Source organism: Leuciscus leuciscus (assembly GCF_965113295.1).
Source record: "Leuciscus leuciscus genome assembly, chromosome: 3".
Classification (NCBI taxonomy): domain Eukaryota; kingdom Metazoa; phylum Chordata; class Actinopteri; order Cypriniformes; family Leuciscidae; genus Leuciscus; species Leuciscus leuciscus.
In genome coordinates, this window is record NC_138727.1 from 57,441,825 (window position 1) to 57,457,312 (window position 15,488).

At 37.7% G+C, this 15,488-nt stretch overlaps 2 protein-coding genes across 2 annotated transcripts in view; one reads left to right on the forward strand and one right to left on the reverse strand.

Annotated features, from left to right (window-relative positions):
• Positions 1-15,488, forward strand: part of LOC309493654 (B-cell receptor CD22-like) — a 265,008-nt gene that overhangs the window by 150,933 nt on the left and 98,587 nt on the right. The gene's annotated exons all lie outside the window — the stretch shown is intronic.
• LOC309495774 (sterile alpha motif domain-containing protein 3-like) lies at positions 2,529-6,297 on the reverse strand. The gene is made up of 8 exons (XM_082165619.1): positions 6,194-6,297; positions 4,864-5,025; positions 4,503-4,590; positions 4,238-4,402; positions 3,805-4,008; positions 3,425-3,596; positions 3,235-3,314; positions 2,529-2,908 (listed from the first exon to the last, which is right to left on the reverse strand). Exons 2-8 carry the CDS (start codon positions 4,881-4,883, stop codon positions 2,612-2,614), a joined length of 1,026 nt encoding a protein of 341 aa, XP_082021745.1. The 5' UTR covers positions 4,884-5,025; positions 6,194-6,297; the 3' UTR covers positions 2,529-2,611.

Sequence of the window (15,488 nt, forward strand, 5' to 3'; positions counted from 1 at the left end):
TCTTTCTCAAGTCTCTGATAATATTCTATTCACAAAATACAACCAATAGTACGGTAATGTTAAATCTTACTTGTGAAAAGTAATCCCCCGAGCCCTATTTGCGATGGTCCGCCAATTTGAACAGGAAAATGCTGCATAGTGCTCTGGCATCTTAACTGCTGCCACGCAACAAAACTATGAGTATGACCGGTTTAAGATGGCGGACGCATTTCTCAGCGACCAGCGGCCAATAGGGCGTCTATCTATATGATGTCTTTGTGTTTTAACACATACTCGGTGCCTCTCTGTCTTTAAAAAATGGAGAGCACATTCCGGTAAATCTCATAAGCCTGAAGAAGTCAGTTGATTAATTCCCTTGATAATCACTCATTAGTAGGGCTGGGCAAAAAACAAAAACAAAAAGATTAAAAAAAAAAAGATCAAATTAATCTGTTTTAAAAAATGTGGTCAATTCAATATTGATATCAAAAGCCATGAATCAATTTTCCCCTGTATTTATTGAACATTGAACATAATAACTGACTGATGTCAATCCTCTTCACTAGATGTACATTACGGACATTACAGCAGCCAGATCAAAAGTAATGTTATAAAAGCACATACTGATCACCATAATGGTGACTACAAACTTAAATATTTTCAATAAAACATCAACATCTAAACATTTTCTCAATAGGGAAGGGTGATATCTTATTGTTTGCAATATACCGCTAAAAAAATCCTCTCATGATAAGAATCAGTCTTCCCTCGATAATAACTATAAAGTCTAGTTGATGATGTTTTTCTGTTTGCAACCCATTGGCAGCTCACGCACAGAGAGGAAACAACTATGGCGGAACTGAGTGAAGCTGAGGAGGAGTTTATGGCTAAAAGAGGAACTACCTTTACAGTCTGGAACTGGCACACAGATATATTTTCACTCGCCGAACACTGACTGAGCGCTTGAGAGTTTCGCTCTCTGTCAAGCGATTCGTAAAGCGCACTATTTCAGTTCATCTCAATGAATACAGTGTATTTGACACACAGGGAAACACTAGTCGTTGCTTTTCTGTTCCTCACACACTGAGAGAGAGAGAGAGAGAGAGAGAGAGAGAGAGAGAGAGAGAGAGAGCGCGAGAGAGAGAGAGAGAGAGAGTGAGAGTGTCTTATACCACGCATAACTGACATACTACATGTAAACGATATTCTTTTTTGTATTTTCCTCTAAAAAATAATGGAGCTCATTTGGAATTATTCAGCTTTTTATGAACAAGCAGAAAATAATATGCAAACGGAAATCTCATTGGCTGGCACTCACCTATTACTGTCCCTGTTTTGACTTCTCTTTCACACAGACCGTTGATCCCAGATCTCCTGAAGACTCTTGATCCTCAGAGCTTTTCTAAACATGAGAATCCATCAGTAAGTGTCAGAACCTGCAGCTCTTCTCAATATAATCAATAAAACTCTCTTCAGTTTAGTGTGATTGTTTTATCTTGTGAAAGGTTTTATAATGTTGTTGATGAACTTCAGTCAGTCTTTCTTCATCTTATTGTTTGTTCAGATCAACAGGAAGATTCTGCAGTGAGAGGCGGAGCACAAATGAACCAATCCTGAGCTCTGTGGGCGGAGCCACTGATGATTGACAGGGATCATCAGTGATGAGTCACTAAAAGATAATTATTTGTGTATAGGTAAATAACTTGATGTAACAGTGGAATTAAATGAAAGTTAAAAGCTGGTGAATTGTCGCTGTGTAAAAAAAATATATAAATATAAATGCTAAAATTAAGTCAGAGGAGTAAAACACCTAAAGTGATGTTCATTGGTGGATACATGTGCATTTCTCAGCTTAATTGATCATTTTACCCTAATATACTGAACAAAATCATAATTTCGTGAGCTTAGAATTATAAGGTTCTATTTCCGTTTAGGGTAGTTCTGAGATATTGAGCATCAAAGTTTTTACATCCCAGCTGGCAATGGAGAGATGGAACCTTTTTATTTGATTAATAACTACTAACAAAATATTTTTTTACAAAAATAACACCACACAGGCATTAATAAACACCTAATGGATCAGATTATGTCAAAAACTCAATTTGACCAAAAGTGGAGATAGAACCTTACACACAGAAAAATCAAGGTACAGGATTGTACCTAGAAGAGTATAAATGCTTTGTCGCCCCAGCTGTACCCTAGCAGGGTACAGCAATGTACCTCTGAACATTGGTACATTTTTGTACCTTCTTGTTTGTACCTCTAAAAGAACATGTATGTACCCCTAGTGTTAGAAATGTACCATTAGGTCCTGGTATGTTTTAAAATTACAACATGGCATTTTCCCAGATCATATCACAGATGTCCTGCTGCACTGATTTGTCCTAAATATATATAAGAAAAGAAATACTGTACTTCTGAGAATTAAGTTCATGGTGTGATTTAATTCCTTCAGATGCATCAGAGCATTTTCCTTAACCAGTTTTAAATACAAAACAGAGGCAGTGCATGTTTCACAATTTATTTAATCACAAAAGTAAAAAAATAATAAAAATAAATAAATAAAAATCACAAGAGTGAAAGTCCTTCGAGTGCACTTTGGGCAATGGTACAGTTGAGGCATGATGAGGATCTAATACAAAAGGTTAATCATCCGGACTAAAGTTACTGGCAGTGGCTTGTCTCCCTCTTCCACAATGTTGACAATGCGCCTCTGAAGAAAAGTCAGTGTGTTTTTCAGGGGTGGTGGATATGCAATGTTGAAAGTAAAGTACATACAGAAGGCTGTTATGAAGGCTTCATCAAGGCTGGTGCACTGGCACACATCTATTCCATCTACATTCACCACACTGAGCCCTCTTCCAATGATCGCCGTTTTCCAGTCTTTATCCATCAGTTGTATGGTTGGAAAGGGTGAAGCAGGGTCTCCCTACATTAAAAGAAAACAGATTTTCAAATTCAAAATAAACAAACAAGTAAATATAGTTTATTGGCATTTTTATTGCAAGCACTTGCCATAGTTTTGTCATACGCGCATGTCGGTGATGTCGCAAGTGTGGTTATGTCTTTATGAATTTAGGCAAGGCAAATTAATTGTAGGTCTTAATATTAATTTAATAACAATACCAGCTTTATAATAATAATATAATGGGAAAACGAGCCAATTATCGTATGATATCATCAAAGGCATCAGCGTTATCTCTAACTATCGTCAATATACCATACTATCATCACAACCCTAATTCAGAAGCCTACCTCTCTCATAGTAATGTAGTGTACACTCTTTTCTCTGAAGATGGATGGCAAGAGGAGAAGCCCGGCCCTCAAATCAATTCCTGCAATATCGGAAAAATATTTTAAATTCACAATCACATATATTTTGCAATGTAGTAAAGTAAATTGCAGATATTATTGTGAGGTTCACTAGCAAGGTGACTGTCTTTACCTGGTATATCTTCAGCCAGGGCATCTTGTCTTGCTTCAGTGTAGTGTTTTGCTAGGGGGGATTTGGTCTTGGCAAGTTTGAGCACATTAGGTAGAACACTGGCAAAACCCTCTCTGAAGCGATGACAGAAGCCGTTTGGTGAAGGATGGATACGGTCAACCTCATCAAAAAACTGTAGGATATACATGAAGACATGATTAACATTCTTCATTCTTACTGAAACCATTTGATTTCTATACTGTAGCATTTAGAAGATATTTTCAGAAATGTTTAGTTTCCTTGTTTTCAATGACAGCAATCGACATGTCTTCAATTTCACAATTTCCAAAATTATAATATATTGCTTCCCTGTAACATTCAGGTGTTTTCAATATACTCACTTCAGCAAGCATTCTTAAGAATGGATATTTTTTTAGTACATCCTCTACAGACATTCCTTCGATGATTTCTCTACGTCTCCAGGAGAATGTTCGTGCCATGCGGTCTTTCACAGTCAACATATCTGGATGCGCCTTCCGATACTCATTTTGTAACACGTTCACATGCACCTCAACAGATGTTGAGTCCTCCCCAACACAAGTTTCCTTTGTCAGAACAACAGAAACAGATATGCAAAAAGTTTGAACAACAAGGTTTTTTAGATAAATAAAAAATAAATTTAACATTGCATGAAAAATTAGACCTAATGTTCAGTCAGTGAAAGAGTGAAGTATATGTGAAAAAGTAGTAAAATATATTATCTACCTTACATTGTCCTGCACTAAGTGAAAATGTAAAGGTGTATGTAAAATATGTATATGGCAGTGGGCTTACATATGCTACACTGGCAGACTTTCGACAAAAACTTGCAGATGCACTGGTGGATCTGGACTGTTTTGTATGGCCAAACTTCTCTTTCAGCTTTCTGACTTCACTGTCGCTGACAAGAGGTGCACGTTCTGCTTTAAACTTCCTCTTTAGGGACATGTGCCAGGTGTGCTAGTAGCAAAACATATTCCAGCAAGTAAAAGATGAAGTAACAATATCTTGAGGATTATGCAAACAGATCAATCAATGGCTTAAAAACAATGCAACTTACATAGCCATTTCCCTCCTTATCTCTCAGGAAAGGGTATTTCACAATCAGTGCCTTGGCAACTTGAATATACTCTGCATTAGTTGGATACCTAGCACAAAGGCAGAAACAAACTAAATCAATCTTTTGGTTTTGTCTTATGGTCTACATAGATTGTGAATTGATCTTAAAGATTATATCAGTGATTTCAGGCCCCCCCCCAAAAATGATCACATTCATCTAATCTTTCCTAACGATCCAGCTAGCGGATCGTTAGGAAAGATTAGATGAATGTGATCATTTTTTTTTGGGACCTGAAATCGCTGATACAAACTTTAAGTAGTACAGTTGTAGTAGCAGAGGTGGTAATAATTGTTATACTTACAGGGTGTATTCTGCCATCATTTCATACAGCGTTCTGATTATTTTGTTGCGTACTTTAGGAATTGTGTGACACGGTTCCTTGGTGTCAAGTCTCGCCTGGACATCTCTGGGAAAGGTTGGAATGACAGTCACAAGGGGTAGTCTCCTGTGAGCTGCTTCACCACTGCAATACAACATTAAATACATCAGTTACCAATTGACCCTTCGCAGGGAGCTTGATTGACAGGTGATCTGACCAATCATACTTCGCCATCCGCCATTTTGTCGGAGCACGCAGTCAAAAGAGATGGTATATTAACATGGGAGGATTTGAACTTGAAAAACGGAGTGTACTGACGCCTTTCCGCAGTTAAAACAACATTCCTTTTTATGTTCATTCATGGCTATTGCTATAACTGAACTAGAAGAAAGAGATGATCGGTTCATGAGCAGCTTTAACTGATGCTCTACAGTGATCTGACAGACACATTAAAGAGCCACAAAATGGTATTGTTTAAATTTCTTTTTAAAAATGACCAAATATGAAAGGTGAGACTTTGTTTAACATGTTTAATATCAAAAGTAACTGAAAAGTAACCTGGTCTGTCCTGTCTTTCAGCCAGCGTGTTGTCAGTCTTCTCTCTGCTCCACAATGTATTTTTCACTGCATGAGAACATGGTGTGTGTGAGAGAGAGGCGTAGCTTGTCGGGCATAGCAACAATAACTAAGGGGGGCGGGTCTTTGCAGACGGTCAATTGGCCATTCACAAAGACCAGCTGTTACTGTTGCTATGTCCGACAAGCCACGCCGCTCTCACGCAGTGAAAAATACATTGCAGAGAGGACACTGACAACGCATTGACAGACAGGACAGACCAGGTTACTTTTGATATGAAACAAAGTCACAACTTTAAAATTTGGGTCATTTTTAAAATAAATTAAAACAATAAATAACGTTTTGTGGCTCTTTAACACGTCTGACAGATCACTGTAGAGCCTCAGTTAAACCTGCTCATGAACCGATCATCTCTTCCTTCTAGTTAATTTATGGCATCAAATTAATATAAGGAGAAGTGTTGTTTTAACCACGCAAAGACGTCAGTACACTCCGTTTTTTAAGTTTAAATCCTTCAACGTTAATCTAACTCTCCTGATTGCTTTGTCGGACAAAAATGGCAGATTATGATTGGTCAGATCGCCTGTCAATCAAACTCCCTGCAAAGGGTCAATTGTGGGTGGATCCTATTGAATAAAATTAGATAAAATTCACCATCCAGCAAATGCCCAAACGAGCAGACAAACTCTTGTTGAACACATTTACCAAACCGGGACCCTCATAATGCTGCCCTTACCTTGGATTAGTGAATGGATGAGGCTGGGGTTCTTCCGTAGACTGAGCGACTTCAACTGGTACTGGCTCTAATACAACAGTGGTCTCAGACTCCTTATATTGGCGTAAAAATTGTTGAAATTTTTGTTGCTTTTTGAAGGAACCATCAATCAGGTAGCCAACCATGGCTTCAGTGAGTCCACAGTCCACTGTTTCTCCATCCACGTCATTTTCTGAACAAACGCAAAATTACAACAGTTATACACTGATAACTGTAAAACACACACAGAATTAAGTGACGTTACGCCTAAATGTGTGGAAAACGAGAATCGACAGAAAATGGCAGTTTTGCTCAACTCTATGAACTGCTAAACCAAATACGATGCGCTCATTACGTTACATATGAATTGGAGAAAGTGTAAAATAGGGGCAAGTCCAAAACATCTAACGTTAAATAAATACCCATCCATGACTGATGAAGTTATAATTCACCGCCGCTGCCACTAAAGCTCCGGTTGCTATAGAAACAGTGTTCTTAATGGGCCGTTCACACAGAATGCTTATTTGCGTTAAGACGCGATTTTAACGTTCATAAACCTCAACCTAGTTCGTGATTGCATCGAAAAACAGTTGAAAAGGTGCGAGTGGGAATAGAAAAACGCGTTCTGTGTGAAGATAGGACATGCGCATTGGTTGGTCTAACCTGAATAATATTTTTTATCGCGTTTTGAACATAAGAAACAACATCTATGGGACAGGTCATGTCAGATTTTGTTCCTGAATTGACAAATGTTAATTTGAGCAGTTTTTGATTCAGGATTCCCTCATCATGTGAGGTTAGTCGACAGCAGACTGCACGACGCGGGAAAAAATGGGTTGTACTGCCCAAGACTGCAGGGGCTCTTGCTTAAAATGATTTAATGGCGACGACGACAAGTCAAGTGGAAATATTTTAAGCGACTTACTTAAGTAAATCAACAAAATAACTATGTATCGTTAACCCAGCAAGCCATAACTTACAATAACGTTGGTGTAGTAACGTTAGTTGTTTCTGCCAATCGACTGTCCTGCATAGTTCATCTCCAACCCTAATCAAACACACCTGAAGCAACCAATTAAGGTCTTTAGGATCACATGAAAATTAGAGGCAGATGTGTTTGATTAGATTTGAAGATGAACTGTGCAGGACAGTCGATCGGCAGGAGCAGGATTGGACACGTTTTCAATAGCATGAATAGAAAACCAAGATATGGTTAACGTTACTTACCCCTGAATTTTCTTGCCTCTTCTTCGTTGATCTGTATTCCAGCTTTAATTATTTTTTGAAGTAGTTCATCCGTTGTCAAACTCGACAGAAATGCACAATTAATCGACATTTTCACTCTTTTCACATACTCTACTTGTGCACGAGAGAAAGCGCTGCGCAACTGTATTATGGCGACTTGATATTGCGCCTTCTCAATAGAAGAGCCAATCGCTGATTGGTAAAGTAAACGCGTCATCGCAACTGCCGTTAAAAAACTCCGGTTGCTATAGAAACAGTTTTCTTTAAAAAACAATGACGTGCGAGTGATAAGCCCCTTTCACAAAATAATGCCAGTAATTTGCAGTAAACGACTTTTTATTTTTATTTTTTTATTTTTGTAAATGTGCTGTTCACACAAGATTGGTAGATCTTTGCCAGAACCAATTTACCAGTATTTGTGTATACCCTGTTCACATGTAATTTACAGGGAGTTTACCAGTGTGTATAAAGGATTATTGTTGGTATTTGAATAGACCATATCGATCCTACATTGATATGTATTTTAAATCTATCCAGTTATAATTTGCATAAAAACAAAGCAATGTAATGATGACTAGCTAAAAGTTATTAATGAAACTTATACAGGCCATACTGATCAAGAATTGGAAGGACATTTACCAGTAACCTTTTTACTTAAATAAACACAACTCTCTATTTAAATTAAAATTGATCTCTGATTTGCTGCATAATTTGTACCTTAAGCTTGTTAAAAGTACATTTATGTACCCTTTGCTGTCAGAACTGATTTTGTACCTTTAAATTAAAACAAAGGTTCAACTTTGTTACCTTAAGGACCATTTCCTGTACCCTACAGGGTACTTTCGTGGCAAATCTACTTTAAGGTACAGAAACGATACCCCTATTTTTCTGTGTGTATAATTCTAAGCTCACGATTTGTGCCCCTCCACAATGGACACTCTATCATTTTATGGTCAATATCATCACCTGTAAATCACTATCATTCATCTTCACAATTATTCATCTTCAAGGTACAGAAAAAGATCATCATTTTTCTTTAAGTAGGTTTAGTTCAGTAATGTTGTTCTCTTGTTGAGGGAGGGACTGTGATGTTTCTGTCGCTGGGTGTTAAACAGTGTTAACCACACAAAGTCCTTCACTGTAAAGCTAAAGTGCTTGTGTTAAAACAGTCTGTCATTTGGTTGCTGTTGATCTGATGAGCTTCAACACGGTAAGACAAACACACTCTTGCTTAAATGAAACTGATGATTATTGCTCATATAACATACGTGTCTTTACATGAGAAATGTTAAGAATAGGGTGATTTACATATACTTGTTTAAGTGATGAATATATTAATGCAAGTATTCATTACTTCAATGAGCTCATTGTTTCTGCATGAAAACATTACATTGTTTAAATTAATACAAAATGCTGTATTATAGATATATGTTATGCTGATGTGGGTCAGAATGGCTCCTCCTCTTCCTCTGATCTTCTTTCTGCTCATGATTCACGGTGAGTCTCTCTTACATTCACATTAGAAACACTCTGATGTTTTATTTAAGGCCTCATGAGCGGCTGATCTGCACTTTCTTCTGTCCTGTTCTCACATATTTCTCTCTGAAACAGGAAGTTTGTGTTGAACATGTCAAACGCTCGTCCCTTTTAGAAATGTCCAATAGTCTTTTGCTACTTGCTAGTCAGTGTCACATGGTTTAGGGGGAGGGACTTTCTCAAAGTTCAGAGCATTTGATTGGACAAGAATCACTGTAGCAGCAGATCATGAATATGTTTGGCTCATGTTCTCGGAAGTGAATGTGTACATGTTAAATATTTATCATGTCAAAGGAGTTCACTAGCATAAATGAGCTCTGAGCTGATAGATAAGAACTATAAGCCACAAAACTAATATTTTGATGCCATTGGGTATTTAATAAATCAACTTTGATTATTTTTGTCTTATTTGTCATATATTTCATTATTTGAGAGTGCGTCATGTTGTTCGCGGCTGATTTCTTGGTTCTCTCTTCACTCCTCTGTCTCTGTACATTTACTTCTGCTTTTCTGCAACACCGTCCATCAAAGCTGAAGAAGTAATTCACACTGAGATCATTTATTCACATTTATAACTCCATAGATTCTGAGAAGATGAGCTTATATTTCCTGTAATGAGTCGATGTTTCCAATAGTAATAAAGTATTGTCATATTTTACACTCTAAAAAGAGTTGTGTTAAAAATGACACATTAAAATTGTATTTGTAGTTGTATCACACATGTAGTGTGTGTGCTCAGGCACAACACATGTTGTCAAATGTAACACAATAGTTGTGTAAGTCATTTTAACACACAAATTGTGTCAGGTTATTACATACTCAGAATTTTAAAAAATAAAGTGAAAAAATATTAACCATTTAATCAATAGTCGAGTACAGAATGCATGTGCACACAAAGTACACGACAATGTCTCAAGCTCAATGACTGGACAGACTCACGTCCCAGATAGCAACATTGTTTCGGCCCAGATCCGGCCCACATCTGGCACTTGTGGAATGCGGATCTGGCCCACATGCAGCGTGGAATGACGGCCCTTGGGTGGCCCACTCCTGTTGGCCAGATCTGGGCCACAAGCAGGCCATAGCAATGCCACATGTCAGCCAAGAGCAAAGAAATCAACCAGAACTGGACCTTATCTGAGACACAAAGTCTGTGTGTATTAAATATGGAGTCATTTCAGCCTAAATAAGCCTGTTAACAAGCAGAATCACTGAAGAAAAGAAGAGAACAGAAAAAGAGACGAGCAGAAACACAAGAACTACAACTGACTTCAGACACAAGCTACGTTTACATGGACACAATCGGAATTAAATCAATCCGACTGATGAATCCGAACAAGGTGTTTACATGAATGATAAATAAAGTAATCGGGTTGATGTGCGCGTTTATATGTCACAAGTTTCAAATCGGATCTGATGTTTTGACATGCGCACACTGCACGAATATATATGCCCCTCCCCGCGGCCAAAACCAGTCGTCTGTGGATGACAATCCAAAACAAGGACTGGTGGGACGTTGTCCTGCTTCACTTCACAGACGCGCGAGTGAAATTAGAATTTTAGAATGACGGGAAACGTATTAATATGACACTTTATTAAACCGGAAGAACAGCTCGTTCCGCGCGTCATACATCATTACGCTAGTTAACGTCATTGCACATGCGCAGTCCTTTCAGTTTCGGTTTTCAATCCGATCAAGTGTTTACATGTTCTCTCGATCGGATTACAAAAGGGATAAACCACCCCTTTCAATCCGATCGAAATTTCATATGGATCAAGCTCAATCGGATCGATTAAGGTGTTTACATGAAGGTTTTTTAGTCCGATTGAGCCGTCAATCCGATTATAAGTGTCCATGTAAACGCAGCTACAGTCTTAGATGAAATCAACTGAAGAGAAAAGAAGACATTAAATCTGGACAATGGATTAAATGTTTAATTTGGATTAAACAACTCCACAAACAGCGTTACCAGCTTCACTTATTACTAACCAGACTGACTTTATTTCTGTCAGACGTCTACAGAAGTTTTTATTGAGAATGAACAGAGGTTTAACTCTAATGTGTTTCATTTGAAGTCACCATAACAGTGAATAGTGTTTCCATTAGTTGGGCTCTTAACTCTTATTATATCTTTTGTCTGCTGTGACAGAGTGTTTGTCAAACACATTTGCAGCAGCAAAGAAAGCTAAAGTGAAATGAGATCAGGTGATGATGGTTTCCTGTTGATGGCTTTATAATCATCATGAAATAACCTGTTTCACTGATGTCTTTGGAATCTAGCAATTGTGTTGATTCATTAAAATCTTCACATCACAAACCCTGTGTTTCTGCAGCATGAGAACCAGCAATATTATAACAATCAGTTTAAATCTTTTAATAAACATGAATTCAAAAAAATAAGCTTACGCTGACACACAGATATCAACAATCAGCGTATGAATCTCAACAATGGTGACAATCACAAATATTTAGATAAACAGATTAATTCAGAACATCACTGAAAAGCTACTAATTCATAACAAAACCAACAGCAATTTTTTTTAGAATTAAACAAAATAATAGGACAATTCAGCTGCATAATTTATTCATGTTGCAATGTATGCTGGGAGTTTTGTACTATGCTGGTTCCCAGCATGCATTGCAGAAAGGTTAAGTACTTCAAGGTACTTTTGATTGTCACCATTGTTGAGATTCATACGCTGATTGTTGATGTCTGTGTGTGTCATATTAGGTTGACTTTTTCGTGGTCATGTTTGTTAAAGTCTTCTAACTGATTGTTATAATATTGCTGGATCTCACGCTGCAGAAACACAGGGTTTGTGATGTGAAAATATTAATGGATCAACACAATTGTTAGATTCCAAAGACATCAGTGAATCAGTCTAATTCATGATGATTATAAAATCATCAACAGGTAACCATCATCACCTGATCTCATTTCACTTTAGCGGCGCGCTCTTATAAAATTATGTGTCGAAAACAACACAACCTGTAAAAAGAAATGCGTTAAAAATGACACGTTGTGTAGAATCTAACACACAACCTGTGTAATTTCTTTACACATCTGTGTGTTTATATAAGGACTACACGTGTTATTATACTAATGTGTTATTCCTCTTTACACAGAAGTGTGTTGAAACCTTTTACACACTAATGTGTAGATACACAACTCGGATCGTTCAACAGAGGTTTAGATGTTTATGTTTCATTGAATAATTAGTGGCACATTTACTCTTGAACCCTTTACTTTTCTGTAGACTTTTATCTGGCTGTTGTAACTGTATTTGTATAAAATATGTATAAATATAAATTACATAATCATCAAATATTAATCTGAGCAAGTTGTTGAGTATATGCATGATGCCCGATTTGCAGTTAATTATAACAGTGTTGTGAAATTGCATCATGTTATCCAGCCGTGCAGAATGATGTCTTTAAAAAAGTGTTTTCAGAAAGTCTTAGTCAAACAATTACATCAAGAATATGCGTATGAATCTCAACAACGGTGACAATCGACAAAATATTCATATACACAGATCAACTCTGTACATCACAAGACTTTAGAAACCAGTTCCAGCATTAATGAATAACTACACAGGAACTAGGGCTGGGCGATTTAAATCGCGATATTGTTATGCGCATCTCGTCAGTAAAGCGCGGTTCCTTGATTAGTAGTAAATCGCCATCACCTGCTTTCAGATGGAGCGGCATTTACTGCAAAGAGCCGTAGTTAACTGACAAGCTGAGCCATATCGCATTAATATCGCGGAACGTATCGCCAGCGATAATTAATGCGATATGGCTCAGCTTGTCAGTTAACTACGGCTCTTTGTACACAGCAAAAACTCCAGTGTTAAATTAACACTCCTGGGAGTGTATGAGTCCACACTCAAGAGTGTTTAAGTTAATGAGATAATTAAGTGATTAATTTAGTGATGATTGAGCATTATTGAAGACACCTGATGTTAACAAGCAGAATCACTGAAGGAGAAAAGCTCAAATTGTAAGTTACCGTTATGACGATCAATGGTTGCTTTAGATGGACTCTTGACCCATATTATTAACTTTAGATTTTGTTTGTCTGTTGTTTCTGAATTATAATCACTAGTTGAACAACGAAAAAAGTGATCTGATGGTGTTGGTTATGTTATGACAATCATCATTTGAACTTGATCACTGAACTCATTAAAATTCTTCTTTCTGACTTCGATTTATGTTGTTGGTTTGTGAATCTGCATAAATGCCCAGAATTTTTGATATAATATAAAGGATTTCTTAAAAGTTGTTTAAAAAAAAAAAAATATTCTTTTAGGCACACACAGATGTCAAGATTCAGTCTATGCATCTCAACAATGGTGAGGAGCAGAATATTCAATTAGGAAAAGTACATTACATAGACAATTCAGATCATAATTTATTCATACCGCAATGCATGATGGGAGCCATTAATGAGTTGTGATTGGTGGCAGCCACTGCAACATGCTTTATTATTGTCACCATTGTTGAGATTCACAGGCTGATTATTGATGTCTGTGTTTTAAATGAATTTATCTGGAAGAGTGTGGGCCCTATTTTAACGATCTGAAATGCAAGTGTCAAGCGCAAAGCGCAAGTAACTTTGTGGGCGGGTCTCGGCGCTGTTGCTATTTTCCCGGCGGGATAAATGACTCTTGCGCCAGGCGCAAATCTAAAATGGGTTGGTCTGAAGTAGTTTCATTATTCATAGGTGTGGTTTGGGCGTAACGTGAAATAAACCAATCAGAGCGTCATCTCACATTCCCTTTAAGAGCAGACGCGCTTTTTCCATAGCGGATTGCTATTGTAACGGCGGATTTGCCAGGCGCGCGCCAGGAGCGGTTCACAGCCAAGGAGAGCAACGCTCTCGTCACGGCCGTAAAAGAGAGAAGTTACATTGAAATGGAGAAACCCACCCAAATTAACTTCGGTTAAACAGGCGTATGATAATTTGGGTAAATGTGTAAGCTAGATGTATGCTTTTATAATAAATTGTCTATCTATCTATCTATCTATCTATCTATCTATCTATCTATCTATCGTAATAATGTATGATTTGCAAAAATGAAAACTGCTGCTTCTGTGTAGATGAGAGAATCAAAGTGTATGCGTGTTGTGCACACGCTACATTGATTATGGCCAAGCATGCGCCCTTAAAATAGCATATGAACAACATGTGCAACGCGCCACTGACTTTAAACTATTTTTTCCTGGTTAGTGGCGCAATTGTTTTCTAAACCTGCAAAATAGCATGAAGGAACGTTTGCGCCGGAACACGCCTCCTCTTTGCGCTGAACCGCCCCCGGGAGCGCAAGTGTATTTCCTAACTTACCGACGTGCTTCTGTGGAGGGAAAAGTCTGCTTTGCGCGGGTGCAAAATAGGAATGATACATGCGTCGGTGTACAAACTCAATTGCGCTGGGTGCAAGAAAGGGCCCTATGAGTATAAGAGGAGGAAGAGTATGAGTATAAGAGGAGGAAGAGTGTGAGTGTAAGAGGAGGAAGAGTATGAGTTAGAGGAGGAAGAGTCTGAGTTAGAGGAGGAAGAGTGTGAGTATAAGAGGAGGAAGAGTGTGAGTATAAGAGGAGGAAGAGTCTGAGTTAGAGGAGGAAGAGTGTGAGTATAAGAGGAGGAAGAGTATGTGTATAAGAGGAGGAAGAGTGTGAGTATAAGAGGAGGAAGAGTATGTGTATAAGAGGAAGAGTGTGAGTAAGCGGAGGAAGGGTGTGTGAAAGAGGTGATGAACGAGGAGGAAGAGGAAGAGGAAGGTGTGGAGAATGTTGTCAAGGCTGGATCTGCTTCAGGGTTTTCCTCTTCTCCTGCAGAGATGATATTCTCTGGCCGGACCGACATGAAGACGTGAAGCTGAAGCAGAATAAATCTCTCTCACTGACCTTGATTCTGCAGTTGCTCAACTCTTCTGACTGTACTTTACAGTAACATGCTTTTCATTTACAGTTTTTTACTGTAACCTTTTGGGCTTCTGCAGTTGGTCACTGTATTTCACAGTATGCAAATGCTGAATATACAGACATTCGATACTATACAATATTCAGTACAATACTATACAGTACTTGCAGTGCATTTTTTACATAATTGCAAAATTTGTTTACTTTCTTACAATAAATAAATAAATATTTCTCCTGTAACTGCATGCTTTGGATTCTGTGTTCTCCATTTGCCATGTAGTGTCTAACGAATGATCTGTAGTGTTTATAATATTGACTGATGTGTGTAAGATCTGAAAGCATTGTTTGATTTTGCCAGAAGAGTCAGAGATTCTCTGAATGAGTTTTGAACATTTGCTTTTGTGTTTAAGGTTTTGAGAAAGTGAGTGATGGTTTCAAGAAATGTGTTTTAGCAATTCAGAAAAACTGTAATTGTGCAGCTTGTTGTTTTTGGCTGATTTCTTGGTTCTCTCTTCACTCCTCTGTCTTAAAGTAATTCACACTGAGATTATTTATTTACATTTATCTTAT

Excerpts from the sequence above, each read along its gene's own strand:
- LOC309495774 (XM_082165619.1), bottom strand. The coding sequence starts at position 4,883 with ATGATGGCAGAATACACCCT. Across the intron at positions 4,591-4,863 it reads ATGATGGCAGAATACACCCT|GTATCCAACTAATGCAGAGT; the intron begins GTAAGTATAACA and ends CCTTTGTGCTAG. Across the intron at positions 4,403-4,502 it reads ATAAGGAGGGAAATGGCTAT|CACACCTGGCACATGTCCCT; the intron begins GTAAGTTGCATT and ends TTTTGCTACTAG.